General features: G+C 32.8%; 2 protein-coding genes and 1 long non-coding RNA gene across 12 annotated transcripts in view; 1 reads left to right on the top strand and 2 right to left on the bottom strand.

Annotated features, from left to right (window-relative positions):
- LOC115874103 overlaps positions 1-7,050 on the bottom strand; it is a 59,886-nt gene extending 52,836 nt beyond the window's left edge. Inside the window, exon 1 of the mRNA XM_030889173.1 lies at positions 6,790-7,050. The gene's annotated coding sequence lies outside the window, so the exon portion shown is untranslated. The remainder of the gene's footprint in view (positions 1-6,789) is intronic.
- On the top strand, positions 1,796-14,632 carry LOC115874111. Of its 2 annotated transcripts, XR_004048774.1 has the most exons (3): positions 1,796-1,916; positions 6,560-6,668; positions 14,031-14,632. It is a non-coding gene; the product is annotated as an uncharacterized LOC115874111 (long non-coding RNA). The 2 variants fall into 2 exon arrangements; XR_004048775.1 differs by lacking the exon at positions 6,560-6,668.
- The window catches only part of LOC115874102 (basement membrane-specific heparan sulfate proteoglycan core protein), a 220,336-nt gene continuing 205,163 nt past the window's right edge, over positions 12,321-27,493 (bottom strand). For 8 of the 9 annotated variants that reach the window (XM_030889171.1, XM_030889169.1, XM_030889167.1 and 5 more), the window contains 12 exons: positions 27,196-27,471; positions 24,634-24,774; positions 20,352-20,639; positions 20,142-20,296; positions 19,667-20,081; positions 19,118-19,489; positions 17,876-18,184; positions 17,163-17,795; positions 15,711-15,908; positions 15,449-15,649; positions 15,129-15,291; positions 12,321-13,312 (listed from right to left, as the gene is read on the bottom strand). In XM_030889171.1, the coding sequence (XP_030745031.1) occupies positions 13,276-13,312; positions 15,129-15,291; positions 15,449-15,649; positions 15,711-15,908; positions 17,163-17,795; positions 17,876-18,184; positions 19,118-19,489; positions 19,667-20,081; positions 20,142-20,296; positions 20,352-20,639; positions 24,634-24,774; positions 27,196-27,471 (3,188 nt within the window). In that variant the 3' untranslated portion in view covers positions 12,321-13,275. Of the gene's footprint in view, positions 13,313-14,945; positions 15,003-15,128; positions 15,292-15,448; positions 15,650-15,710; positions 15,909-17,162; positions 17,796-17,875; positions 18,185-19,117; positions 19,490-19,666; positions 20,082-20,141; positions 20,297-20,351; positions 20,640-24,633; positions 24,775-27,195; positions 27,472-27,493 lie in introns of all 9 variants that reach the window. The other variant, XM_030889164.1, reaches the window with a different exon arrangement.

Genomic DNA, 27,493 nt, shown 5'->3' on the forward strand with positions numbered 1-27,493 from the left:
TACCTATTTTTATCTACAGAATATGCTGCTGAAGTTTCCGCAATACAGTTCAGAACACCCTATATATTTTATTTCATTAATAACCATTTTGTACCATTTTGTTTCATAGAAAAATAAGTGTTATTGTTATTACAAAACTTTTGATATATGTTTTTGTGCGTCTGTGTATAATTAACACTAACCAATTGCATAAAGTTCCGCAAATTTACGCCTTCTACTCGTTATCAGTCCCATAAAAACATTATTAATCGTTTTCACGATAACTGGCGTAATTGTTTCAACAAAACGAAATGCGTGTGGTATCGTTAACAAATGCACACAATAATTCTTAATATTATTGCTAAAAATATAGTTTAACCGTTACGCAAGCTCGAACCGGTTCAAGAACGCGACAAAATAAGCGAATTTGCCAATGAATTAATCAGGTTTTTGCATAACATGACATAAAGTCAAGGAGAGTTGTAGCGAATCGACGGAAATAGCCATGTTTTGTTGAGATTTTTTAGTAGGTTTCTTAAATTTATTTTGGAGAAGTGTTAAATTGTTGTAACCATATGAAATTTTTATTTACTCGTTGTATAAGTATTTGCCAATATTTTAACATCTTTTAACAAAAGAGTTAAATAATGGTCAATGTTGTATCTTTTGTCCATGTTTTGTGTAAATTTTTGTGGGCGGGTTTATTACAGTAATCTTGCGCCAATAAACAAAACCTCTCAAAAATGGCTCATCCCTATAACCGTTCTACTTTTTAACTAAAAACTGAAAAAAAAATCCAAAAATTTTTTTCAAAAAATTCCGAATTTTCAAAAAAAAATTTCGCTAAAAAAACCTCATAGGCGTGTTTCTAGGATTGAACTATACTACCAATTAAAATACTTGCACTTATTTCTGGGACACCTTGTATATAAATAACGAAAAAGTTTGGAATAAGATGAAATAATATAGTTATATTTTAATCTCGATTTTAATATATTATTTTTAAGAATTTAGAGTAACATAATTTTCTCCTAAATTTTTTACCATTACAGTTGTTAATATAGGGTTTATACCAAAGACATCTAAGTGGGGTTTATACCATTTTATACCGTTTTATTTTGTCACACTTCTTGGAATTAAACCTCGAAAGCCAGTTTCTTATGAAATTTCACACATTAAAACAACTTGAAAGACAAATTTACCACGACAGCCTAACACCATTTTTTCTTTTCAATATCAATTACAAAGTTATTAATATATAATATAAATTAAATGACTGAAAACTATCAATATTAATTTACATGTAAAAGAAAAATCATAGTTTCGTAATCGGTAATATATTTCCAAAATTATTATAGCAATAATATCTCTAATAGAACATAATTCAATTAACTAGACATCACAGCATGAAAAGCATTGGTAATGATTAAATCAACTCCATATTAAGTTCATTAGGTAGGTCTGTCAGAGACTATATTTGATTATGATTAAATGAAGCCTATTCAGAACACTCCTATATTATTTATTTATTATGCTATCATTGACGTTTTATTCTATAATTTTCGTTACTTTTGTTTAAACTCTGTCTTTTAATTCCTACTACCAGTACAGCATCTATTGCAAATTTAAGAATTCTTGATGATATGCTGACCTTTTCTAAACAAAATACAAAATACTATCTTAACAAAATATAACCTTGAAACACATCAACAGAGTTAAAATGTTTCAAATTCTCTTTGCAATTTTTCTAAATGATAAAAGAACATTAAAAATATAATATTAAAGGTTATTTAAACTTATTTTTACAGAGCAACGACCGATGCCTATTTAAACGAAATGCCGGTTCCTGATCGATCATCGAAGTTAAGCGACATTACATAGTGTGAGTGTTTGGAGGGGTAAACGACTAGAATTCTTCGTCCCGCAGTTGTTGCAAGGTAAGAATGTAAAATTATAAAAAGAGACGTTTCTTTAAAAATTTATAATAATAGGAATAAAAGAAACATTGACAATGAAAATATTATTTAAATATTCACAATCCTCGTTAATAAGAATATTATTGACAAGGATTATACAACTACAAATTATTTGAAAAACTTAAAAAAAAAATTAAAGAAGAAAAAGCATAAAAACAAAACTTCTTACTGCCCAAAATAAAAATACCACTTTCTGCATACTACAAAACAAAAAATTTGTAATAATTCAAGAAACTACACACAAAATATATTATAGCACTCTACTAAAGTAACATTAATGCGACAAGGATTTCAAGAGATTGGACATTTCTGGGTCGAAATTTTTACAGTTAATCGCTGAAAAGTAAAATCTTTTTTATATCTCGAAATATAAACTGAGTATCACCCTATCGTCATACAAGAGTGACTTTTCGTTTCACCATATCATTTTGGTCGAATCAACGGCCATCTTGAACGGGTAGAACTAATTGTACTTAATTGCTTTAATTTTGAAAATCAGTAGGATATCTTACGTTCAAAGAACTTAGACTTAGATGCTTTATCAAAATTCATTAGTGATCTGCAGGATTAAATAGCATATTTTAATATATTATGTAGTTAAAAATTTATAGTAACAAAATGTTCTCCGTATATTTTTCACGATTACAGCTGTTAATACAGGTTTTATACCGTTTTAATTTTGTCACACTTCTTAGAATTAAACCTCGAAAGTCAGTTTCTTATGAAATTTCACACATTAACGACTTAAAAGATAAATTTACCACAGCCTAACACCATTTCTGTTTATATCAATTACGGACGTGTATGGATATTAATTTCAATATATACAATCTCGTGACATCAATAAATTGCTTAAATAACTGTTTATCAATATTAATTTACCTATACAGGAAAAGCATCGTAGTTTCGTATCAGTGTTATGATTCTAAAATTATTTTCAATATCTCTTTAATAGAATATAACTCAATTAACTAAAGATAATGCAACTCCCAGTACGTGTACAACTTTCAGAAACATCTCAATGTAGTACTGAGCAATAAAAAGAGTGGAAGAGAGAAACGTGTGCTCAGCAGTTAAAAGACCATACCATAACTTGGTATACTGATGCTTCCAAAACCAATGCGGGAACAGGAATCGGAGTATTTGGGCCGAGAACTAAATTCTCTGAACCAATGGGCACCTACCCTAGCATCCTACAGGCAGAAATCTACGCTATCGAAAGATGCATACAACTTATTTTAGATAAGAACTATCGGAAACAAGAAATAGCCATCTTATCTGATAGTCAAGCAGCGTTAAAAGCGATCAACACAGTATCAATCAATTCGAAACTGGTCAAATAATGCATAGAGAAGCTGAATAAATTAGGCAAATAAAACAAAGTCCTCCTACTCTGGGTGCCTGCTCACCAAGGGATAGAAGGCAATGAAAAAGCAAATCATCTAGCTAGAACTCCATTAACTGGACCAGAACCGTTCTGCTTCCCAAGTGGTAACCAACTAAAGGCGGAACTCAAGAACTTGGAAGACTCCATCCGCAACCTGGAATGGGAATCTTGCAACGGTCTAAGACACTCGATGAAGTTTCTGAGGGCTTACGACCAAGAAAAATCAAAGATGTTCCTGGATTTAAGTAAGAACAGTCTTCGGATTGTCACGGGGTTTTTAACAGGACACTGTCTCCTCAATAAACACCTCAGTAGATTGAAAAGAAGAAACGGCGAATGCAGATTCTGTGGGGAAAATGGGGAAACACCATCACTGAGTGCGTCGAGATGACAACCATTCGTGCCATGAACTTTGGTACGACTGATATTGGAGATGGAGAACTACCCTCTGTAAAACCGTCCCAGATACTGGCTTTTGTCAAAGCCCTGGGACTGTATGATGAGATTGAACTCTAGAAAGGGGGACACAATAGATCTGTAAGGTCGCAGTGATTAAATCCCCTCCCACTTATTCTAAATTCTAAAAATTCTAACTAAAGATCACAAATTGTATGAAAAACACTCGTAATGATTAAATTATCTCCATAATATGGAACAATATGTTCATCAGTTTGATCAGGAGAAAGAAAGGAAGGGCCAATTGCATCTTCATCCATCCTCAAAACATCCGATGTTAAAGAAGTTTCTTTATAAACTATGTTTTTATCTTAGTATAATATCATAAAATTTAGTATACGTATTTTCAGAAAATTGTTTATATAAAATTGCGTCCATATTGTTTATTACATGATAATTACTAAAAGTGGCATGTGGTGATTTGTATGTTTAGAATGACGTCGGCGATAATTGTATGTTATTCAGTTGCTTTATAACGATTTTTCTGATATTTGTACAGCTGTCTGTCTCACTCACCATCTCACCAATGAGTCTAATGTAGCAATAAAAAAAAGATTCAGATAATTTTCTAAATTTTATAAGAAAAATTTGTAATAAAAATTTAGAATAATTATTATATTCTAGACAACATGCCCTTTAACATAATCTGTAGGTATATCTACTTTATACTGAAGGGTTTAGTTCTTTTTATTACAAAGGAAGTTAAAAACTAAACCGTTTTATATTCAAAGGAAAGTGGAATGTATTATGTATTAAAGGACAGGTATGTTAAAATGTCAAGTTAATTATGTATTGAAAAATATAACTTTCAACTACAATCTTAGAACAATCAGAAAGCGAAATAAAACGTTATGCAGGTTCTGAATTCTAAAAGTACAGGACATGTGTTCAAGTATATATTCTATGTTTTAAGAAATAAACTTGACAATGGCTCGAAAAAAATAATTCCATTATTTTGTTAAAGGAAACAAGTGAAATTTAATTATATATGTAATTTTCAAACGATTTAAAAAAGCAGTTTCAAAGTTTATGTCTCTTTTTGAATAATTATCTCAAGTAATAACTCTGGTATGGTCGAAAAAACTGCATTAAGTTGGCTTGGAAATGACAATCGATGACTTCTATATTCCTATACAGGGTGCGTCTCAAAAGTGGCTCACCCCTATAACTTTTTTATTTTTTCAGATAAAAAAACGAGAATTGGTATGTTAGTATATAACCTAAATTTAGGATTGATTGAAGTATTCAATTGTTTTCGGCCACTTCCGGTTTCACTGGAAATGACTACAACTTTTGATTTTTAAATGGCACCCTCAGAATTTTTTTTTTTTTTATTCGATAGAAAATGACACTGAATCGAATGACATATCATATGCCAACTTTTGACATTTTCGCTTAAAACAAAATTGTATTTCAAATTTCAATCTAGAGTGCCATGGCTGTGTTAAAAACACCAATTTTTAATCAAGGAGCCTTGGAAAAATAGATTTGATCATTTAATGTTTTAGTGGCTTGTCCTGGCCGGTTAAAAAATGCCCAAATCGTATTTTTAGTCATATCTCAATTTTTTTAAATGGAACGAGGGTGGCTCATTAGCATATTTGGAAAAGGCATTTTTATACGAATAATTTGATGCCACACACTGGGTATTTCGAGTCAAATTGTCGTTATGAACCGCATGCTACAATTTCAAATAAGCCATATGCGTAAATGTCAAAGTAAATATGATATGTTAGTGTGTCATTTTTTATCGAATAAAGCAAAAAAATAACGAGGATACCATTTAAAAATCAAAAGTTGTAGTCATTTCCGGTGAAACTGGAAGTGACCCAAAAAAAGATGAATATGCCAATCAATCCCAATTTATGTCATTTACTAACATACCAAATCTTATTGTTTTATCTGAAAAAATAAAAAAGTTATAGGGGTGAACCACTTTTGAGACGCACCCGGTATATACGGTATTCCCTTGGTTTTACTAGCTTGATAAATTACAGTAAGGATCGGTTTCAGTAAAATAATAGTAATGTTAAATGTTGATATTTATTAAAGTATTAGCTAAAGTAAAATAAGGATGTAATTGCAAAACCATGAAAAAAAATCAGTACGCGTAATATACTGACTTAACTCCAAAGATCATTTTGAATTTAATTTAAAGTGTTAAGCTGCACGCTGTTCGTAGTACTTACAAGTACACGAATACTTACAATATTCATGTTCAACATTGGCTAACATGTTGGAAGCTGTGAGATTAGTCTTCTGTTTGATAAGTATCCACTTAATTTTTTATTAGTTATAATTTGGTATCTCAAGCAAAACAGCTTGACTTTCAGAGTTTTTACACAGATAATTTGCTGTTCATAAATAATGTAATCCAGATATTGTATATGCATACGAATATTGTATCCATATTACAATGTACTAGCGTTGATTAGAGGAATAGATTCTTTCAATCAAAACGGTACTAGGTACATTGTAACCCAAGGTATTTTAGTGCAACCAAAGACTGAATAATGATGCATTTATTATTTTTCGCTAACAGAAAATTGCTAAAAATGCTATTGTAAAATGTATTTTAATAATAACAACTAAATACGCATTGCAAGTTCATCTTCTGAATACAGTGAAGATACTACAAGATTCAACTTGTAGTATCCGCGTAATATAGTCCCTTAATCCCTTATGCATTTAGTGGTTACCAATTTAGTTCTAAATATATTATTACTCTAAGGTTCCATAGATGATGTTTATAAATTTACAGTAAGCAAATCTTCTGAAACAACTGGAAGACTACTAATATCGATAAAACAACATTGGAGTACCGGAAGCCTAGAGATCACTGGACAAATTATTGAAGGCTCAACACTTGGGTGAGTTAAAAATTTATATTCTTCTTAAAGTTTCACTTCAACTTTTTTAAGGCAATAATTGATTTTGATCATTCTCCTAAATACTTTCATAAATTTAGCATTAAATTTTGCAATATCTTACCATCGTGAACGAAAAATCCAATCAGAAACAATGTGTAATCCAAGTATAACTGCAAAACACAGCTTGTAGCCGAGCGTGAACCTCAACTTCCTCGAACCGAACAACTCAATAACTCTCGAACAAAGCCAGCACGAGTACAACATAAAATTCCGCTGAAAATCTCGTGATTTTTTCCAGTCGTCCGCCGGCAATCTTTCGCCGGTACCACCGTGGTCGCGAACGTGCAGTCGTCCGTTCAGTACTGAGATGGCGGTACCCTCGCAGCGCCGCGGCTGTTGTTCTGCATCGCTCCTCTTAGCCCAACAGCTTTAGGTGAAATTCGACGAAACAATGTTGAGGCTTCTGGCGGAGATTCTATTAACACTTTAAATGTTAATAGATTTCTCCGAAAAAGTCCTATAGGTATTTCGCCACTGTAAGAAAATCTACAAAATAAAATAGTTATTTTTTGTTAACATCCAACGGAGACTAATTGTCAGCAGTGGTTTACTAATAAACAAATTTGCCTAACGGACAAAAAAATGCTTAACGTTTCGGAAAGTATACGGGTGCGTCTCAAAAGTGGCTCACACCTATAACTTTTTTTTATTTTTTTAGTTAAAAAAACGAGATTTGGTATGTTAGTATATGACATAAATTAGGATTTATTAATGCATTCACTTCTTTTCGGTCACTTCCTGTTTCACCGGAAATGACTACAACTTTTGATCTTTAACCACGGTATTTTTTTACTCTTTTATTTTTCTTTTAGAGGCTATCACTTCTTTCATTAAGATGTTTGCATTATTAAAATCTACTCTGTACCCTGGGTCTCATGAATTCTGGCAAATCTTAGATTTGTAAGTCACCCTTTCTTAAAAAATCGTTTTTATGTTACAACCCTAAAATCTACAACCCTTAAATGTTCCAGGTAAGATCATAAAGGCTTATTTGTTTATTAACAAGTCTCCGTTGGATTAACGCAGCAGTGTTTATAAAAAATAACTATTTTATTTTGTAGATTTTCTTACAGTGGCGAAATACCCATAGAACTTTTTTGGAGAGATGAATCCGCCACAGAGGTATAGATATTTTTTGTTAACAGATTGTTATCCTAATATGGGGCCCTAAATCGTGAAAAACTGAACGCTACATTTACAACATAACAAGAAACTTGTAAAAGACTGTTTGATTTATTCTTTTGCGTATAAACTCTTGTTTATATATTAATATTCAAAACTCGAGTTTTAATCATCTGCTGATAATGCTCACAAACCTTATGTGCCATGCTCACCAATCTTATGTGAATGTTAACAAATCTTAAATTTGCAAAAACCTTCCTTTTTAGATAGAGCTTTGTCTTGTACCTCCAATTTATGTTTTTTTTAAGTTAGCGACAATTTTTTTTATGTTTTAGGAATTTCTGTTGAACAACCAGCGTAGATTTTATTTAATTCTCTACAAATTTTACACAAAAGCCGAGATGGCGGATGCTTTACGTAAGAACTTTATTGACAAAACTGTGTCGTACTCAAATTACTACTCAAACAGGAACTAAAGCGGGCCACTCACGATACTACGGCGCCGTACAACAGAATCGTATAACAAAATTGAACAATTTTGCAGCAAATTGACAACGCTCACTCACGATCAAACGTTTAGTTTAAAAGTGTTGTTGAAGCAAAAATTTCGGAAAGCGAAGAAGATATTTTGTTAGCAACAGATGCAGTATGTGCAGTGCAAATAATTGAAAAACGCAAGAAACGATATTGTAATAGAAGGTGGTGGCGTAAGGAATGGTTACTAAAAAGATCCACATATTCACATATTAATTTACTCGAAGAATTACGGCTGTACCCAGATGATTGGCGTAATTATCTACGAATGGACGAAAACTCATATTTAGAGTTACTGAATTTAGTTGTACCCTTCATTAGAAGAAAAGATACGAATATGGGCTCCACTTCTTTGAATTTTGCAACTAGAGTACACATTGCCCGTTTTCTTACTACACGATCATGATACTCTGGGGCTTTAACTTTCCAAAGACACGTAAAACTTCGGTAGATTTCAAAAAACTTAATTAAAAATTGCTGGGAATATTTAGACATCTTTACAGAAATCGGCACGATTTTACTGCAGCAGTTAAAAGTTTCGAACTGCGATCCAATAAAATTCAACTCGGTCGGTTGTGCAATTGTGCACACACACGATACAATATTGTCAATTGTCGTCCGATTTTGTCGTATCCAACATAATCGTACTGCGGCCTAGTATCGTGAGTGGCCCGCTTAACCCCGTGCAAATCTTTAATTTTTTCTTGAAAGTCTAAAGTTAATGGACTATCACTGTCCTCTACACCCCACCGTTCCTCGAGAATAATAGTACTATCGCCTCGGGCTGTGTTGCTGTTTGTCGGTACGATTTTTGCCGGGACGGGAGTCTGTGCGAGCAAGCAGTACGATATGCGATATGCACCTTCGTTCGACACATGGTACCCACCATAAAGTAACTAAAATAAAAGAGTGTTTGAAAGGTTGTCTAACTTGGCCATAATGTTGCATAGTTCAGTTAGGGCTCCAAAGCGTCGCCACCTGCTACCTGTCACGTGTCATTACAAGAATGACAAGTGACATGACAGCAAATTGTTTGTATTTTGCAATTGTTTACAATTTTGTTTTTTGAATTTTGGAATTTTGTTATTATTTTGTGTAGCATAAACTTTGTTTGTTTGTGTTGTGTTTGTGCGTACAGAAATTATGGACGAAGTTTTATTTCCCGAGGAACGAGAGACCTTATATTTCTCTATGATTTGAACTTTATATTTTGTGCTGTGTTTTGCCATCATCATGTAATATTTTGTTCAGCCGATGATGTGATTTGAACACGATCCAGGAAAGGGTATCATGGAAAGCAAGTTCGATATGTAAAGACATTGCCCATCTCTGAACTCTGTGAACGTAAAACGAACTGACTATAAATTTGCGCCTTCATTTAATAGTGTTGAACATTTGCTACATCAACTGAACTTCAACTGCTGACTGCTGAGTTTATAAATCCAACTTAAAGGTGAATTAATTTTTGATGATATCTTATTTAAATCTTTATCTGTTATAATAGCATAGATTGCAAACCCTGCGATCTTATATGCTTTGTTAGTGGCGTTGTTAAATACGTTTTATAATACTATAGGTAAATCGAAGGGTAAATCGCTGGTGTATTTTGGTGGTGTACAAGATGTTGGCATTTTCGTGGCATTATTGGTATTAGTACTAAATTATTTGGCATTACCTTGGCATTAGTGTACAGAAATTCATCAGGAGTTTACCCCTCGAAGTTAATTCAGCATATATGTTTTATATTATCAAATTTAATTTAGCATTTAACTGTAAGCATTTGAAAAGTCTACAATAGTTTATACTTTTCAAATATTCCGTTTTTAAAAATAAACTTTCGTTATATTTTTGCAGTTTTAATTTCGTAATATTTTAAAAAATACATAAAATTTTATATTCATATTTAAACAGCCCGCCTTTTTTGTGGTAGGCAATGCAGATACCTATTTTACCGATAAGGTCTGTCATATTTCGATTAGTTCAGTTAGGGCTCAAGGGTGCGCTACAATCGATCCTCGTTAAACGTGTTGCCTACTTTTGACTATGGAAATGACAACTCTTTTATTTTATATTTCTCTATGGTACCCACCATCGTACCGATGATCCTTCGAGAGGCGAGGGAGAGTTTTGTAGAGGACCAGTGGCGGGTGTTTTTAGTATGCGGTTATTATTTATTATATTTTTCTATTTTTAGAATTTTATTGATAAATGCTGACCCGGCTGGTTAACTTCGTACCGCCTAACACTGTAGTGAGTTTTTTTGTCAGTCTTGTAGTAAGATGATTGATTTACTAAATGATCTGGAATGATTGAGACCAGTTGTTATTTGTTTTCTCTATTTTTCTTTATATTTTGATAGAATCAAGATCTTTTTAGATTTAATATACTATTTTCCTACTCTTTCCTTTTGAATTTCTATTCTATAATGTCTACTGTATCTGTCGCTGATTTGCAGCGGACTTTAATTATTAATATCTGTAAATTTTTCTGTAGATATAAATAAAAATTAAACAGCACAACATTAAGTGGTCGAAAGCCTGGGCTGGAACTCTTTAACTAAATAGCGATCAGTAGCGATGCAGAATACTGACCTTGGCCGTACAAACTAAACGGCAAGCGACAATATTCTTCATTGCTACCGATCGCTATTTCGTTATAAAGTGCCATCCCTGGATTGTCTACAAGGAAGCGTTTTTGGATTAAACAATAATAACTAAAGCTAAATATTCTTTAACAATCCAATTATGATAATTTTGACTATATTATGGCAACCACTTATAAATCGTATTCATTTAATACGATTTAGGACGCCATCATTATAAGTGAAGCGTTGAAAAAATGCTACAATTTTCAAAATATATACCGTGCTGGCAACTGTTACTTTTGGGTCGGTATTTACATGTGTGTGGAAGTAAATCGCATAGGGATCTTATTAAGTCGGAGTGAGAGAAATGCAACGGTGTGCTGTTGCAGCGTTGCCACATTTCTCCGGTACGCTTTCCCTATCAAGTAAAGTAAAATCACGATCGCAAACCGCTTATTTTTAAAAGACTTTTTTTCGAAAAGATAACTAGATAAAATCATTAGGTATCTTTCTGAGCATCTGAAATGGAATTATAAGGATATCATTAAGGTATCCATTTTTATCTAACGAGAAAACTTAAGTAATCGCGATAATTTAAAAACTCAAATTTTTGACACATTATACGCCATAATTTAAGAACCAATTTAGATATTAAAACTTGTTTTTTATTTTGAAGATCGGATCTTTTACAAGACGTTTAAATAAAAAAAAATCGATAGGCTTGTTTTTTTCCATTCAATAATTTTAAACAACCCATCCATTTACTTTTATTGCATATCAATTTTCAGCAATCGTGTAACTTTTTTATTTATAAAGATTTTCACATACTGTCTGTGAAGAAAATATAGCAGAAATATTAACAATTATTATTTACAATCAATTATTTCTAATGGATTTTGAGATATCGATTTTTGAAAACAGAGGTCTAATAGCGTGACCACACTCGAACACCAACAAAATGCAAGTGTTTGTAACTTGTACTTAAAATTTTTAAAGCTATAGGGCAAATTACGCATGATGGACACCTTTCCCTAGAATTTTAAGTACGATTAAAAAGGTCCTGATTGGGTCGACCGGTCGACCGCGACAAATCTGCTATATCTCCTTCCACGTGTCTTAGCAATGTGCACAGTTTCTCGGTTTATTTCATACGTTTGGCAACGTGTTTACTTTTCTCTCTTTGTTCAGTACATTATAAACGCATTATACTCTTCTTACATACGGAAATCTCAACCCAAAACTAACCTTTGCCAGCCCTTAGTATGAAATCTGCAACTATCTGTATTATATAAAAGCAGTAAATATTATACGTCATTCAACCTTTCTTTGACAAGGAAAAATAAAACACCATATTACATACATTAATTATTTATTGTCTCTTGTTATTGAAAATGCACTTCAAATATAATTAGTTAATTTAAAAAACAACAAGATTTGTAGCATAAAAAGAAGCTTCGAGAGCACCCACCTCCTTCGTTTAAAAGCTTCCTTCTTCATTTAAATCAATGAAAACAAAAGCATTTATAAAATTTTATATATATCTTATACTCTAACTTTATATATGTTTTTGTTAATCACCATAGTTGATACGTTTATGTTTCATTTCGTATAATCACATTAAAAGCTTTTCAAAAATAATTGAAAAAATGATATTATCGTAATTATTATTATTATTAACTAATTCATCAATGATTGATTACCTACAAAATGGATAAGTTGAAATACTTTTTAGCGTAATACATTTGTTAATAGCACCATATAAATTAAATCTATTTTAATAACTATTTATCAATCGAGAAATTATACAAGTGGACCGTATTTCTTCCTGAATCCTATCTAGACTCTACAAATGGCACAATTTTCTTACTATACAGTTGTTGCTTACTTAAGGAAAACTATAACGTACATATATATATAAAAAAAGATTGTATAAAAAAGTAGTAAACGATCAGAAAAAAATGGCAGTATTTAAATTATAATATTAAATTATTTAAAATACAATATATACGTACGAATCGGATATAAGCAAAAAGCGCGAGAAGAAGTAGATGAAACAAGACAAATAAAGCGAAAAAAAATAGAAAAAACAGTCAGCTAACGTTTGAAAAAATATATACTAATATAAAAAAATATCTATTAAATAAGGTTTTGACGAAAATCAAACGAAAAAAGATCTCTTATTTAAAAAAAAATGAACACAATAGTAGAGTGAACACTTTAAAAATGGACAAAATAATAATATAAGAATTGACGTAACTATCACTGACTTTTTTGAGTTACATCTAAAACTCTAGCTCTTTAATTTTCCTAATCGTTCCAGATGTTGTTGTCGATATCAGAGAAACTGAAAAATAAAAATAAACTTAATTAAAACAACATGGATATACACTTAAGATGTTTTAGAAATGAAAGATGAATGAGTGTATCTATAAATGAACTTAATTCTGTAACGAATCTATCTTACCTATAGAAAATATATCCAAAAATAGCAAGCGTTTCGATAAAATAAAAGCATCAGTCTGTCATTGTTATTAAAATGTAGTAAAATATTTAAAGTTAGCTTAATTATATAATATATGTACATAGAATACTGATTATCACAAATAAATTTAATTTAAGTATACAGTAGTTTCAGTATCTTACTTATTTAATGGTATTTATTTTCACTCGTCAAAATACTGTCCAACATATTGTGAATATTCTTATTTATTTATTTAAGTTTTTTTTTGATATGTATACTTTAATTTTTATAAATAGTAATATTGGTATAACATTTTGTAGTTCAGCCTATTGTTCTGTAAAAATATCACTAATTGACGATTTTTTGACCACTAAAGCTTGAAGCTTCATTCAGAAATTAGTGGAATTCTCGAAATTAGTGGAATAAATTAGTGGTTTCAATTATACTTTACACTTACGAATTTACAATCATTCACAATGTCTAAAAAATATCATTAAAATTAACAGAGTATTTAGCAACAGCTTGTTGCTATGATATGAAAGCCCATAATGGCATTACTGGTGGTAATTTATTTTTATTTCTTTTTTTTTCTTTGTTGCAGTCAAATAATAAAGTTCCCTAAAATTCAAATCTATGGAAGTCCAAACCGAACTCTGAAGAAGACTACTGACTAAGAAGACTGGCGATACTCAAGGTATATTAGCCCCAAAATAGTTAGTTTTAACGTCAATAGCTGCCCATAGACTATATACTAAAACATTTTTCCATTTTCCCAATTTTTGTTAACCGTGATATTCTTACAGAAACAAAAGCATAAATATATATATAATCTTCAATATCGCCTAAATTATTCTCTTAAAAACATTATTGCATCGATATTCATTTTAAAACCTATTTTATATAATATACACATGGTCAACAATTCGTATATATCAATTCAATGGACAACGAAACGATCGCTAGGACGTAGGCACGGTCAATATGGTGGACAGTTTGAGCAAAACTAGTGGGTTTCGGATGAATTATGTTAACGGGGGGAGGTTCGACGAATTCGTCGAAGTCTTCGACGTCGGTGAATATCAGCGAGGACGGAATCCATCGTAGTCTTTGTTAGAGGAAAAGCAGCATGCGAAATGTAAATAGGTTAGTACGATAAGCTAGACAAGAACTCCAGAAGTATACCAATTAATGTGAAAACAGTTAGATTTCTGTCATTTTTTAGTGTCATACGAATTAAAATCCTTGATTCGTTGGTGAGGATTTATACAGGTATATTGAATGTTGAATTTATAGTAACAATAGTTGTAGTCGTGATTCTCACCATTCATTGTATCACTTAATAATAACTCTTTAGTAGTATGACAACTTCATGATTAAGATTATAAAGAATTTTAAGCAGGAATATTTTTTAACTTGAAATTTAATTTATTATTTCTTAGGTATATTGAATTAAGAAGCTGATATATACAGATGATGTATTATTCCCCTTTTTATAAAATTTAAACCATAGACTCACCAATAAAATATAAAGGTTATATATTAAGCTGGTGGAACATATTCGTCACTAGACTCCCTATAATATCAACAAATTTATTATTATTTAGTGTTGTTCAAACAACCAACACCTCTACAATGTTAGCTTTAATGTTAAAGTCAAAAAAGTCATAATTATAGAAATATTTTTTTATAAAATTCTTACCTAGAGCAAGGCTTAACGTTCAGTCCGTTAATGGCTTTAACTCCCAGATCTATCGTTTTGGACTGTTGAATCTCGAAACCGTGTATGCAACCGTCAAATCCTTTACTGAATCTGTTGCCTGTCAAAAGGCTGATGTTCGGAGCGCCTCCAAGGTATATGTTACCTGTAAAAAATAATGTAGCGTTAGTACAGTTTATAGAGCATGTATCAGCCAAACGGAACAAATTTGATACTAATAATAATAAACAGTAGCTGCGCATCATATGCCGAGACAATGCGCAGTATATGACATGTGTAGATAATATATAAACAACAGTTACCATTGGTAGATAGGTGAGAAGTATATCCTTCAGACTCTCCTTCTTCTGTATACAAATGATCGACGTCTATCGATCCTGATCTTCCATGTCGTTTCAGGATAACACTGTGACGTTGGCCATCGTCAACTCTTATTTGAGAGACCCTTATTATGGCTGGACCTTCTCCCAAATCGTAGCTATACTCCAAATAGCCGTTGACCACTAAAAGATAAAAACCAATTATAGTATTTCATTGGTGTTTAATATATGAGGCAAAAAATACCTGCTAAGGAAATGTAGTCTTGGTCTCTACCGTCTTGGTGGGGATATTGTCCATGCCAGAAAAGTAATCCTTCGGATTTGTTTGTGGAGAATTCTAGAGCTATGGTTTCTGGTTCGTTGTCGATATGACTGAGCAATGATTTACTGAACTCCAAAAATCCGTTTCCGTTGAAGTTGGCATCGTTTCTTAGTTCAGTTCCTAAAAAACATATTTAAATTTAATTTATTCTTTTTAACAAAAAGGAATATTTTATTATCTACCAATTTATTTCTTTATAAATCAAAATAAATTTCTTCACATTTAAAATGACAGACACATCTTTCAATGTGAAGCATTTTCTCGTTGGACAAATTATACCATGCTGGCAACTCTTACTTTTGGGTCGGTATTTACATGTGGAAGTAGATCTCATAGGGATCTTATCAAGGCGGAGTGAGAAAAATGCGACGGTGTGCTGTTGCGGCGTTGCCACATTTTTCCGGTACACCTTTCCATATCAAGTAAAGTAAAATCACGATCACAAAACGCTTATTTTTAAAAAACTTTTATTTTCGAAAAGATAACTAGATAAAATCATTAGAGATGTTTCTGAGAATCTGAAATAGAATTATAAGGATATCGTTAGGGTGTCCATTTTTTTATAACGAGAAAACGTCGCAATAATTTATAAACTCAACTTTTTAACACATAACACGCGATAACTCAAGAACTACTTTAGATATTGAAACTTTTTTTTTTATTTTGAAGTTCGGATCTTTTACAAGATGTTTAAATAAGAACAATTCGATAGGCATATTTTTTCCATTCAAAATTAAAAAAAAACATTTTTATAAGATTATTAGAAACAATTTATAAAGATTTTCACATACTCTCTGCGAAGAAAATATAGCAGAAATATTATGAAAGTTTTTGAAAAAAACTACAATCAATTATTTCTAACGGATTTCGAGTTATCGATTTTTGAATAGCTAATAGCGCGACCACTGTCGAACACCAACTCAATTCCACTTACTTTTACCAAATGTGCAAATGTTTCTAACTGGCCCTTAAAAATTTACAAGCTATAGGAAAAATTACAACAACTCGTTAATAAATAAACAACCTAGACCTAATAAATCGTGAAGCTGAACGCGTGATGTACAATCTTCTCGAGAATTTTAAGTACTGATTGGGTCGACCGCGACGAATCTGCTATATCCCCTTTCACGTCTCTTAGCAATGTACACAGTTTCTCGGTTTATTTCATACGTTTGGCAACGTTTTTACTGATCTCTCTTTGTTCAGTACATTAATTATTGAATATATTAAACGCATTGTACTCTTCTTACATACGGAAATCTCGACCCAAGTTTAACCTTTGCCAGCCCTTATTATTATTACTAGAATAGTTATAGTTCTTCTCACTGTCTTCCTCGTTTCAATGTTATTTAGTAAAAAAAGGACATTACTTACTTTGTTCACATGTATGTCCTGAATACCCAAGCGGACAGTCGCAAGTGAAACCAGTACTATTGGATCTGCACACTCCCCTATGCTGACAGGGACGATTTTCACACAAATCAACCGGTACTTCACACGTTTTACCTGTGAAACCAGCCGGACAGGAGCATTTGTAATCTACAGGAGACAACGGTATACATGGCGCGTTATTTCTGCAGGGATTATCCGAACATCCTGTCTTTTTACTGTCGTAAGACAACGGTTTGTATTGATTCTCATGCGCGTACTGCGGCGAATATATGTTGTTATCGATGTCATCATCTCCTGCGCAGTCTTCGACATTAGAAGAGTCGGTGATGTTCTTCAGCATGGCGTCGTCTAATCCAGAGATGTTGATGTCGGAGATGCAACCATTGAAACCTCCGTCAACTTTGACGCCCTTGTTCAGTTTGACGTTGTACTTGTCAAAACCGCCGATGTAGACTGGGGTGAGTAGGGTAAGAGCTTTGTAGTTGCCGGTGACCTTGGTTGGTGCGGACGGTCTGCCGTCGACGACTATTCTGCCATCTAGCAAGGACTTGATGGCCAGAACGGCGGACCATTGGTTAGGTACAATTTCGTGATCGCTTCTGATGATGTAAGGGCCTAAAATAGTTTATTTTGTTAATATACAGAACAGAAATATATTTGAAATAAAAAAAAACATTTATTGCAGCATTCATTACCTTGACCGTTGTCGAATCTGAATTCCAAATGACGATCTTTGATAGACAAACTAATGAAATCACCGTGTCCTTCGTTGGTTTCGGCAGCGTAAAGTAACACACCATCATTTGTATCACGAGGTTTGATCTTCATCTCGATTTTGGTTCTTCTCAAAGGCTTCAGAGGTGGGTAGGCGATGTAGGCGTTGTTGCTGAAAGCTGGTTCCATTACTTGTATTGTCTTTTCGCAGTATTTGCCTCCGCGGCCTAGAGGGCACTGACATTCGAATCCGTTCTCAGTGTCTACGCATCGACCAACTCCACAAGAATCTAAAACAAACATAAACTTTACTATGGAGTAAGCACATCAATGAGGTGTATCTTTGAATAAGAAGACTAAGGAAGGAGCATAATGCTATCCATGTATTCATGCATGGTGGGCGGAAAAATGACTTTAGGGTGGGAATCTTTGACAGTTCTGTTTGACGATTCATTTGACACATTTTAATTTGATTTGAAATTTTATGGATTTGTCAGTCTCTTTTATGTTATTTATTATTTATTCTACTACTGATAGTTGTATAAAGGTAGTAAATCTAGATGGAAATTGTGGCAGAACTTAAATTAACAGTGACACTATCGCGATTTATCGAAAAAGACTCTAAAATAGTTGGTTGTGTAGCGTGCGGTAGATCTCGGCAAAAATCGAGTGAAATAATGGAACAACTCTTCGCTAGTAAGTGACTAATAATATACATACGTGTAGTAAACCGATCATTTATGAAATTCACTTAAATTAACTAATTATATATTTTTTCTTTCGTTTTTGCTTTTATTTACTACTTGTTAAAGATTAGATGTCAAAGAATTTAGATACGTCAATTTGATTTACCAGATTTACCTGCTTCAGTAGCGTTTGTTGTAGCGTTTGTTGCGTGTTTGTGTTAATAAATAATTATTATAACTTATCTATTTTTATTAGGATTATATATTTTTGTAACAATTTTAATAACTACCAACATTTATTCACAACGTCAAATAAAACAACATATTATTGAGTCTACCACACGTCTACCCTACATCATAGTTTTACATTTTTTAAATAAAATTAGAACGGCACTGATAAACCGGAATTTAAGTCGGCCATATTTGAGGCCCATCGCGGTGGACCTAAGATTTTTGATATGCTCCTTCCTTAGTCTTCTTATTAAAAGGTTCCAATAGAAAATTATAACCTAATACAAATAATATAAATTCACTTACAGGGTGAGCATGCTTCTCCTTTACGTTTGTTACACGTAGGTCCGCTAAATCCTGCTGGACAGATGCAAGTGTACCCTTCTGTGGTCAAAGCTTCTTGACAAGCTCCTTGATTTTCACATCGACTTTCCGTACAAGTCTCGCAGTTGGTCAGTCCGGTACTGTTAAGAGCTTCTTGAAGGATGTCTTGGTAAGTGTATCCAATTTTGAATTTGCTAATGCAACCAACAAATCCTCTGTCCATCATAGTTTCTTCTGATATAATGTTATAATCCGGAACGCCACCCAAGTATAATGATCCACTCAAATCCAAACCGAAGTATTTACCGTCATTTTCGCCAATGTAGGGACCTTTACCATCAACGAATAGGATAACTGAAAAGTAAAAACATTCAGCAATCAAGGATAAGGATACGAAAAGTATGAATAAATATATTACAAAATAAAAAATATATATCTTCCGCAGAAAAAAAATGTCAGAAATAAAAATTCGAATTTCAGATTAGAAGCATGGTTTATTGAAATTATTTTAATGTCCAAATGTGTGCTTACCTCGTTTTCTGTTTCTCACAACCTTGATCGTATGCCACTCCCTCTTAGTGATCGGTTCGCTAGCTCTAACTGTTGTTGTGGTCGTTCCAGGTCCAAGATTAAACTTAAACTCTGGATAAGAATTGTCCAAAGCCAAAGAAATAAAGTCTCCATCCTTATCTTTTTCTCTATTACCGTTGTAGACTATCAGGCCGTGGTCGTTCTCAGGTTTGAAGGAGATATCGAAGCTGAATTGGAGATAGGCTTCAGGGAGTGTCGGTAAAGATATGTAGCTGTTAGGGGCTTGAGTAAAGTAAGGAATTATCCCTGTTACAACTAGAATAATTGGGGTGTCGATGGTTCTAGATTGGCTTGTGGCCGAACAGATATAAGTACCGGCGTCGATAGCACCGATGGAGTTCAATTGGATTTGTTTCTGAAAGTTTAGGAAGTTTATTTTAGTACTTACGACTTTACTGGTCATATTTAAACTTACATTATACTCGTCGACATAGTGCGGTAAAGTACCGCCTTGTTTGCTCCAATAGTAACTGACGGGTTCTTCTAAGTCAGTGTCGCATACCAATAAAACTGATGCTGTGCGCTTGGCTCTTTGAACTTTAATAGGTATTTCATCTCTAGATTCATTATCTGAAAATTAATTGTTGAATTTTTGTGTATATTTCAAATAAATAATAGTACCTACCTCTAATGTACAGGGTCAAGTCTTTGTAGTATGTTCCCCGTTGTCCTGTGGCTTCGCACCTATACACACCCTCATTATCAGCCCGAACATTGTTAATCCTGAGTCTTCCAGCTCTGTTCTGAACATTTTCGGCCAATCCACCGCTAAGTTTTGACCAAGTTGGTATAACACCGGGCTCGTTGGATTGACAGTTGAGGTCGACGGTTTCGCCTGCGTCATACTCGGTCTGCGATGGACTGATGTGAAGTGCTGGCGTGTTGGAAGGCAGTGATTTCGTTAAGGGTGGACCTATAAGTCATTATTATTTTTTAACGAATGTTTTTTAGGAATACGAAGTAAGTTATTCTCAAAAACCTGGACACAGAAGTTGTTATAGGACGGTTAATCTTATCCTAAACACGATGCATAAAGTTTCTAAACTACTTTTACATAAAACCATTCTTGATGTATATTTTAATAGAGAGTCTATATTAATTTTATATTTAAAAAACTCTCAAAGAAGACTAATGAATATTTTAGATTACAGTTGAGGGTTGGAACCTTTGGTGTTAAACAGCAAAATAAAAACACTAAATCACCACAATACACCAAAACACTTTTACTTTTACACTGGACGCGCATTTCGCTAACCATGTTAGCATCATCAGCAGATGATTATAAACTAAAGTACAATCTACAAGTTGAGCGTTTATATACTCGCCCAGTGGGCACCGAGTGGGCGTGGCAAAAACTAGCCAACCGAGTCAGAGCCAACTGAGCGTAACAGTTAGATTTCCGCCACTAGAGTAGTAGGAACAAAGAACTTGAAGGAATTGGACCGTTGTCTCTGTTCATACTATCTTTACATTTATTAATTCTGATGCTTTCATATGCATCTAATTGCCTGTAATTTGAGACTTGTTTAATTAATTTTAAATTATTAAGATCTATACAATGTTCTTTATCAACAATATGTTCGGCAACGCAAGATTTATAGAATGTCAATTATAAACTTGTGTATAGTGCTAATAATAAATTACAACAATTATAAGGTAATCCAAAGGATAAAACATCTCCACTGGAAAGGTCGGGTATTTATGAAATTTCTTGTAAAGATTGTAATCAGAAATATGTTGGGCAAACTAGAAGATCAATATTAACTAGATTTAAAGAACATTTAGCTCAGATAAGATATGGTAGACCGGATAAATCTTGCGTTGCCGAACATATTGTTGATAAAGAACATTGTATAGATCTTAATAATTTAAAATTAATTAAACAAGTCTCAAATTACAGGCAATTAGATGCATATGAAAGCATCAGAATTAATAAATGTAAAGATAGTATGAACAGAGACAACGGTCCAATTCCTTCAAGTTCTTTGTTCCTACTACTCTAGTGGCGGAAATCTAACTGTTACGTTCAGTTGGCTCTGACTCGGTTGGCTAGTTTTTGCCACGCCCACTCGGTGCCCACTGGGCGAGTATATAAACGCTCAACTTGTAGATTGTACTTTAGTTTATAATCATCTGCTGATGATGCTAACATGGTTAGCGAAACGCGCGTCCAGTGTAAAAGTAAAAGTGTTTTGGTGTATTGTGGTGAATATTTTAGCTTTGGATTGATTAGTCATAAAAAAATATAGAGTGTAAAGATTATATTAGTATGCGTACGTATTTTAAAATTCCACTTTTTTACATTTTGGAGATAGGATGTTCAGTAATAAAAAAATATGTATAGGTTTATGAAGTATAATAATTAGTAAATAAAATATCTGATATATTATATTTTTATTTTGCTGGCTACAGTTTCATTTAGGAAACACGATCATCATCATTTCAGTATATCAAATATTAACAAAATACATAAATATAAAATTGATTAGAACTTTTCAAAAGGTGAGTGAAAGTTAAAATCAAAAACAAAATGATCATTCTGAGTACAGGTTTTCTAATAATATAAAGACATTTAGTAAATTAACGAAATATAAATGTCACATGTGTGTACGGAAACAACATTATTTACAACTAGGTTAGTCGTTACTAACACAAAAGCATACGTGAAGAGTAATGTTTACGTTTTTGATTAAGATTTAAAAGAAAATATATTAATTTTATGCACAGAAAGTTACTGGCTTTAGAATATACACAACTACTCAAACAACAGCTCAAATATAGACAAACTACTTGTAAACGATACCAAATAAACTTTTAGTTACGTCAACCAGGGCGCGATTATTAAATTCATTGTTACCAACCATTTACATATTCGGCGCGCGGGCTGACTAACTAGAATTTAAATTTCCCGCTAATGACTCAGGTGGTAGCTCTGCTGGAAAAAAACGTAAAGTTGCCACATTGTTTTATTTAATTTCTGACATTTTGATTCGTTTTGACAGTCTAGTTTTGTAATACGACTTATTAGTTTAAGCGAATTGTGTTTTACTAGCAGACCTTGCAGTCGAAAGTTACAAGATGCATACATCGTAGTGTACATCCCAACCTTATTAGAATATTATATAACGGGAAAGCAGTAGTGATGGCTCTTTATATCCCTTAAGTGCTGTTAAGGAGGAGAGTTTTGTCGATGTAAGTGATAAATGTTTTTATAATTATAATTAAATTATTTTTGTTTATTAAAATATTTGGATTAAAAGAAAATATGTAAAAGTTGGCAACGCTGTGCTGGTCAAACTTAATCACATGACAATTATTTATATTTTTACATTATTTTTATCTGTGATGCCCTGTAATATACGTATATATCATTATATAATAAAATTATATAAGAGTTTCTTGCCTTGAACTGCTAATATAGAAATTGATTCCACGCTGTGTTCGACATAATGTGGATCAACCGGCTCTCACTACCGGTTTCGGGGCCCTACCCCATCATCAGGTGAGCTTGGGTCGTTTCCACAAAATGTCGAGCACAGCGCAGACTATACAGGGTTGTTCAACACATACGACACAGAGTATTGTAGCTAAACGATGAGATTTTTACAAATTGTAAGTCTTGGGTTCGATGAAGGACTATTAGAGGTACAATTTAAAAATAATTTTACAAGATACAGAGTGTCCCAAATAAGTAAAAAATATCAAAGTTGTATTTTTTTAAACGGAACACCCTGTATATTATTGCATTTTTAGTTTTTACGATTAAAATAAAGGTAAATTTGATTAAGGTTTATTATACTTAAACCTTACCGTTTTTGAAATATTTTCAATTTTGTGAAATTGCAGTAAAAATTTTAAGGCTTCATTCCTCCAAGGGTACCAAAGTTTTTAATACTAAATATTTACTGAAGTTTATTTATTGATCAGTTATTGTGTTGCAATAATAAAAATAATACTACCTTATACAGAGTGTCTAAAAATTTATTTTAAATAATTATTAGCTTCAAACGGCAATAACTTGTTTAATTACTATGTTCGACATAATGTGGATCAACCGGCTCTCACTACCGGTTTCGACACAGCGTGGAATCAATTTCTATATTAGCAGTTCAAGCCAAGAAACTCTTATATAATTTTATTATATTACCTAAAAACTGCAAGAAATTTATTTTCCATTATATAATTTGGGCTAGCCGAAAAAAGCCTTTATTTACTATCGATAGTTGTGCCTCGGTGGCACGAAAGAACTACCATTGCACGCAGGCCGCTATCTCGCGACGCGGGACTTAATATCTCACCGCTACTTTACGACAAGTCGTGTTTATATACTCTGCGCTGTGCTCGACATTTTGTGGAAACGACCCAAGCTCACCTGATGATGGGGTAGGGCCCGGTAGTGAGAGCCGGTTGATCCACATTATGTCGAACACAGCGTGGAATCAATTTCTATATTAGCAGTTCAAGGCAAGAAACTCTTATGTAATTTTATTATATACCTAAAAACTGCAAGAAATGTATTTTCCATTATATCATTATACCGATTAACCATTTTTTTACATTAATACCGGTTTGTTTACATATTTCATATCTTTGCAATAATGCTGAAATAATAATAAAGTATTAAATAAAATATAATTTTAGGGCTACCAAATAATTTATGATTAAAAGTAAAACATTACTCTCCACTTCAAATGAGTAAAAACACACACAAAAACTGAAAAATGAATAGAAGAAAACTAAACAGGGAAAAAAACACCCTCAACCGCATTCCGAGAAGAGACGTCACTGATAGGTGGTGGTAGGGTTGGTTGAGAGGAGGAAGGTTGGTAGTTCTAGTTGAGAAGACAGCGGCAGGCCAGAGAAAGCGCCTAATGAGGTAGTGACAGGTGTCTAATTAATGAACAAACCCCGTGATGTCCTAGCCACTTGACAGCTCGATTCGTCCGAGTTGTCGTGACAATCGTCCGTTCCATCGCAGATTAGTTGGGGAGAGATACAGTTACCGTTGCCACAACGCCACCAGCCGGGGAGACACTCTTTATGGTGTACTGAGATCATGCAAGATACGGAGGACGCATGTATTAACGGAAGCACAACCAGGCAACATGGCAAAATCGAAACACATGCTCAAAATTAGCGGATATAAATGTATGTGTATATTCAAACTACAATAACTTTCTTAAAAGTGGGATGACACAGTGCAACCTACATGCATCAAAATTGTAACTTAAACGCAATATTTTCTTTTTATCACCAGGCATACCTATAATGAACTACACATCAAGAAAATAGTTGTTTTAAGAAAGTTATTATAATGTTAATTTAAGCATATTTCTAGCTTTTGGACATGTGTGTATTTAGTAAACACCAAAAAGTTTTCCGTCTAAGATCTAGTATAGCAGTTCACTTTAGTCATATCAGTTTTTGCCATGTTGCCTGGAGTTACCACTATTATTGTAATTATGAATGGTTCATTCAAATAGATGATTCTTCCCTATTCCTTATATGATTCTTTATTCTAAACTTATACAGGGTTCGGCAATAGTGCGTCGAGCATCTGTAGCTCCTAGAATAAAAAACTTGGAAATTTCTTTAAGTGTAAATCTAAAATATGTACGAGGATGTATTTCAGGAAAATATTTTAACTTCTATAGCAAAATGCAATAATATACAGGGTGTTCCGTTTAAAAAAAACATCCCGATAGACTCATACTTTTTTAACCCACCCTATAGAAGTTAAAATATTTTCCTGAAATACATCCTAGAACATACTTAAGGTTTGCACTTAAACAATATTCCCAAGTTTTTTTTATTCTAGGAGCTACAGATGCCCGACGCACTATTGCCGAACCCTGTATAATGTACTCACTCCAAACTTACCATTACTACATAACATAACATTTACATCTTTAATAAAAGGCAATAAAGAATCATACTTAATTGTTAGTAGAATATAATTATGATGTATCGAATATTACAAGCGCAATTTTGCCTACAATATTAGTTCAATATATAAATACCATATAATCAAGAAGTTCTATGCTTAAGCAGATCTTGAACATTAAAACAGAAGTAATTTTCATAGGAAAATACATTTTAATTTACTGATAGAGCTGCCATTGCTCAATGCTGACTTGACCATAAAACTTTGATCTTATGGTATATACGTCCAATATAGCCAATCAGAAAACAAAAGTACAGCCATTTCTAGCAATATATCCCGCTTAATTTATTAATTATTAATTTCTTGTAAGCATTGAAAATATATTTATTAGAATGTTGGATTCTATAAAAAAAATGAAATTTATAAATCAAAGAAAGCTGAAGCGCTTAATGATAAAATTAAATATGTGATGCAAATAATATTTAAAAGAACATGTTCTTGGGACATGTTATTACATATAAAAGAATCATCGTATAGAGAAAACAACTTTATGAAAATAGTTTCTAATTAAATATACGGGGTGTTTCAAAAAACATGTGCCATCTTTCATGGGGAGCCGTAACGTAAAAATAAGATTTTTTTCAAATCAACATAGATAGGTCCAATTCTGCTTTGTATATTTTTGTAATATTTTTTGTTTAATTCTTGTTTCCCAAGTACTCTTTCCAAGTACTTTCCATGTACTCGGCATTAACCTGCGTACACTATTTCGCTAACAAGAGAAAAAAAAGTCAGTGGCGTACATGCTTTTTTTTAGAAAAATATTCCAGTGATAACCCATATCCACGTCCCTGGTGAATATGTCGACACTTCTTTAGCTTTAAAATATGTCCCATTTATAGTAACTTTTACTCTCAAAATTTCATTTGAATCACTAAAAGTACTTGGAAGAAAAGTATAATATATTGAAAGATTATTAAGACTTTAACACCCTGTAGCTACGAAACAAAGCAAAATCCTATTTTTACGTGAGGAATCTCCCCACGAGAGATGGCACATGTTTTTTGAAACACCCTGTATAGTTCTAAATATTTAGGTATTAGTATGTATCGACCCAGTTAAAACCCGTAAATTTTTATTGTAATTTAAAAATATAAAAATTGTGAAAAGGAAAAATGGCGAAGAAAAAATAAAAATAAGAACACGATTCAAAGATGAGGAAACTATGTAATATTTGTATAATGTACCCAGTATAATCTCGCATTTGACACAAAAATACTGCATAATAAAAAGGTAACAAGAAAGACTTGCTTATATAGAAGCTCTTGCGAAAGATTTCTTTCCCTAGAATTGTTTTTTTCTAAGAGATGTATAAATAATATAATGAATTTTTAGTTTAGATGCAAATAATTTCGATATCATAAACTTAATTAAAATTTTCCTTGAGATAAATGCATTTAAACACCAAATTTTACATAGCATTAACAAATGATTTCTTTTCATATGTGCTAAATACTAAATAAATTTAAAAAAACACCAAGACATAAAAGTAAAATTGGATTGTAATACTCTCAGATATACTTACTCACGACACGCAGATCGATAAAGTCGCTTCCGACTCCGTTCTCAGTAATCTTATCGCAGTAGTAGCGACCTTCGTAGTCCCTACTCAGATCGTACAGCACCAAATTGCTACCGCTGATTTCTGAGTTGGGTGGTATTGGCGCTCCGTCCCTACGCCACTGGACTCTGGCCTGTTCGGAACCGGCCTTGCAGCGCAAAGTGACGGTACTACCGGACGTTGAAGTAACAAGATGGTTTTCTGCTTCGATCACTGGATTTAGCACACGGTCTGATTGGACTAAAAATATGTGGTTAAATTG

This window comes from Sitophilus oryzae, unplaced genomic scaffold (assembly GCF_002938485.1).
Source record: "Sitophilus oryzae breed Bouriz unplaced genomic scaffold, Soryzae_2.0 scaffold_1227_pilon_pilon, whole genome shotgun sequence".
Taxonomy (NCBI): Eukaryota; Metazoa; Arthropoda; class Insecta; order Coleoptera; family Curculionidae; genus Sitophilus; species Sitophilus oryzae.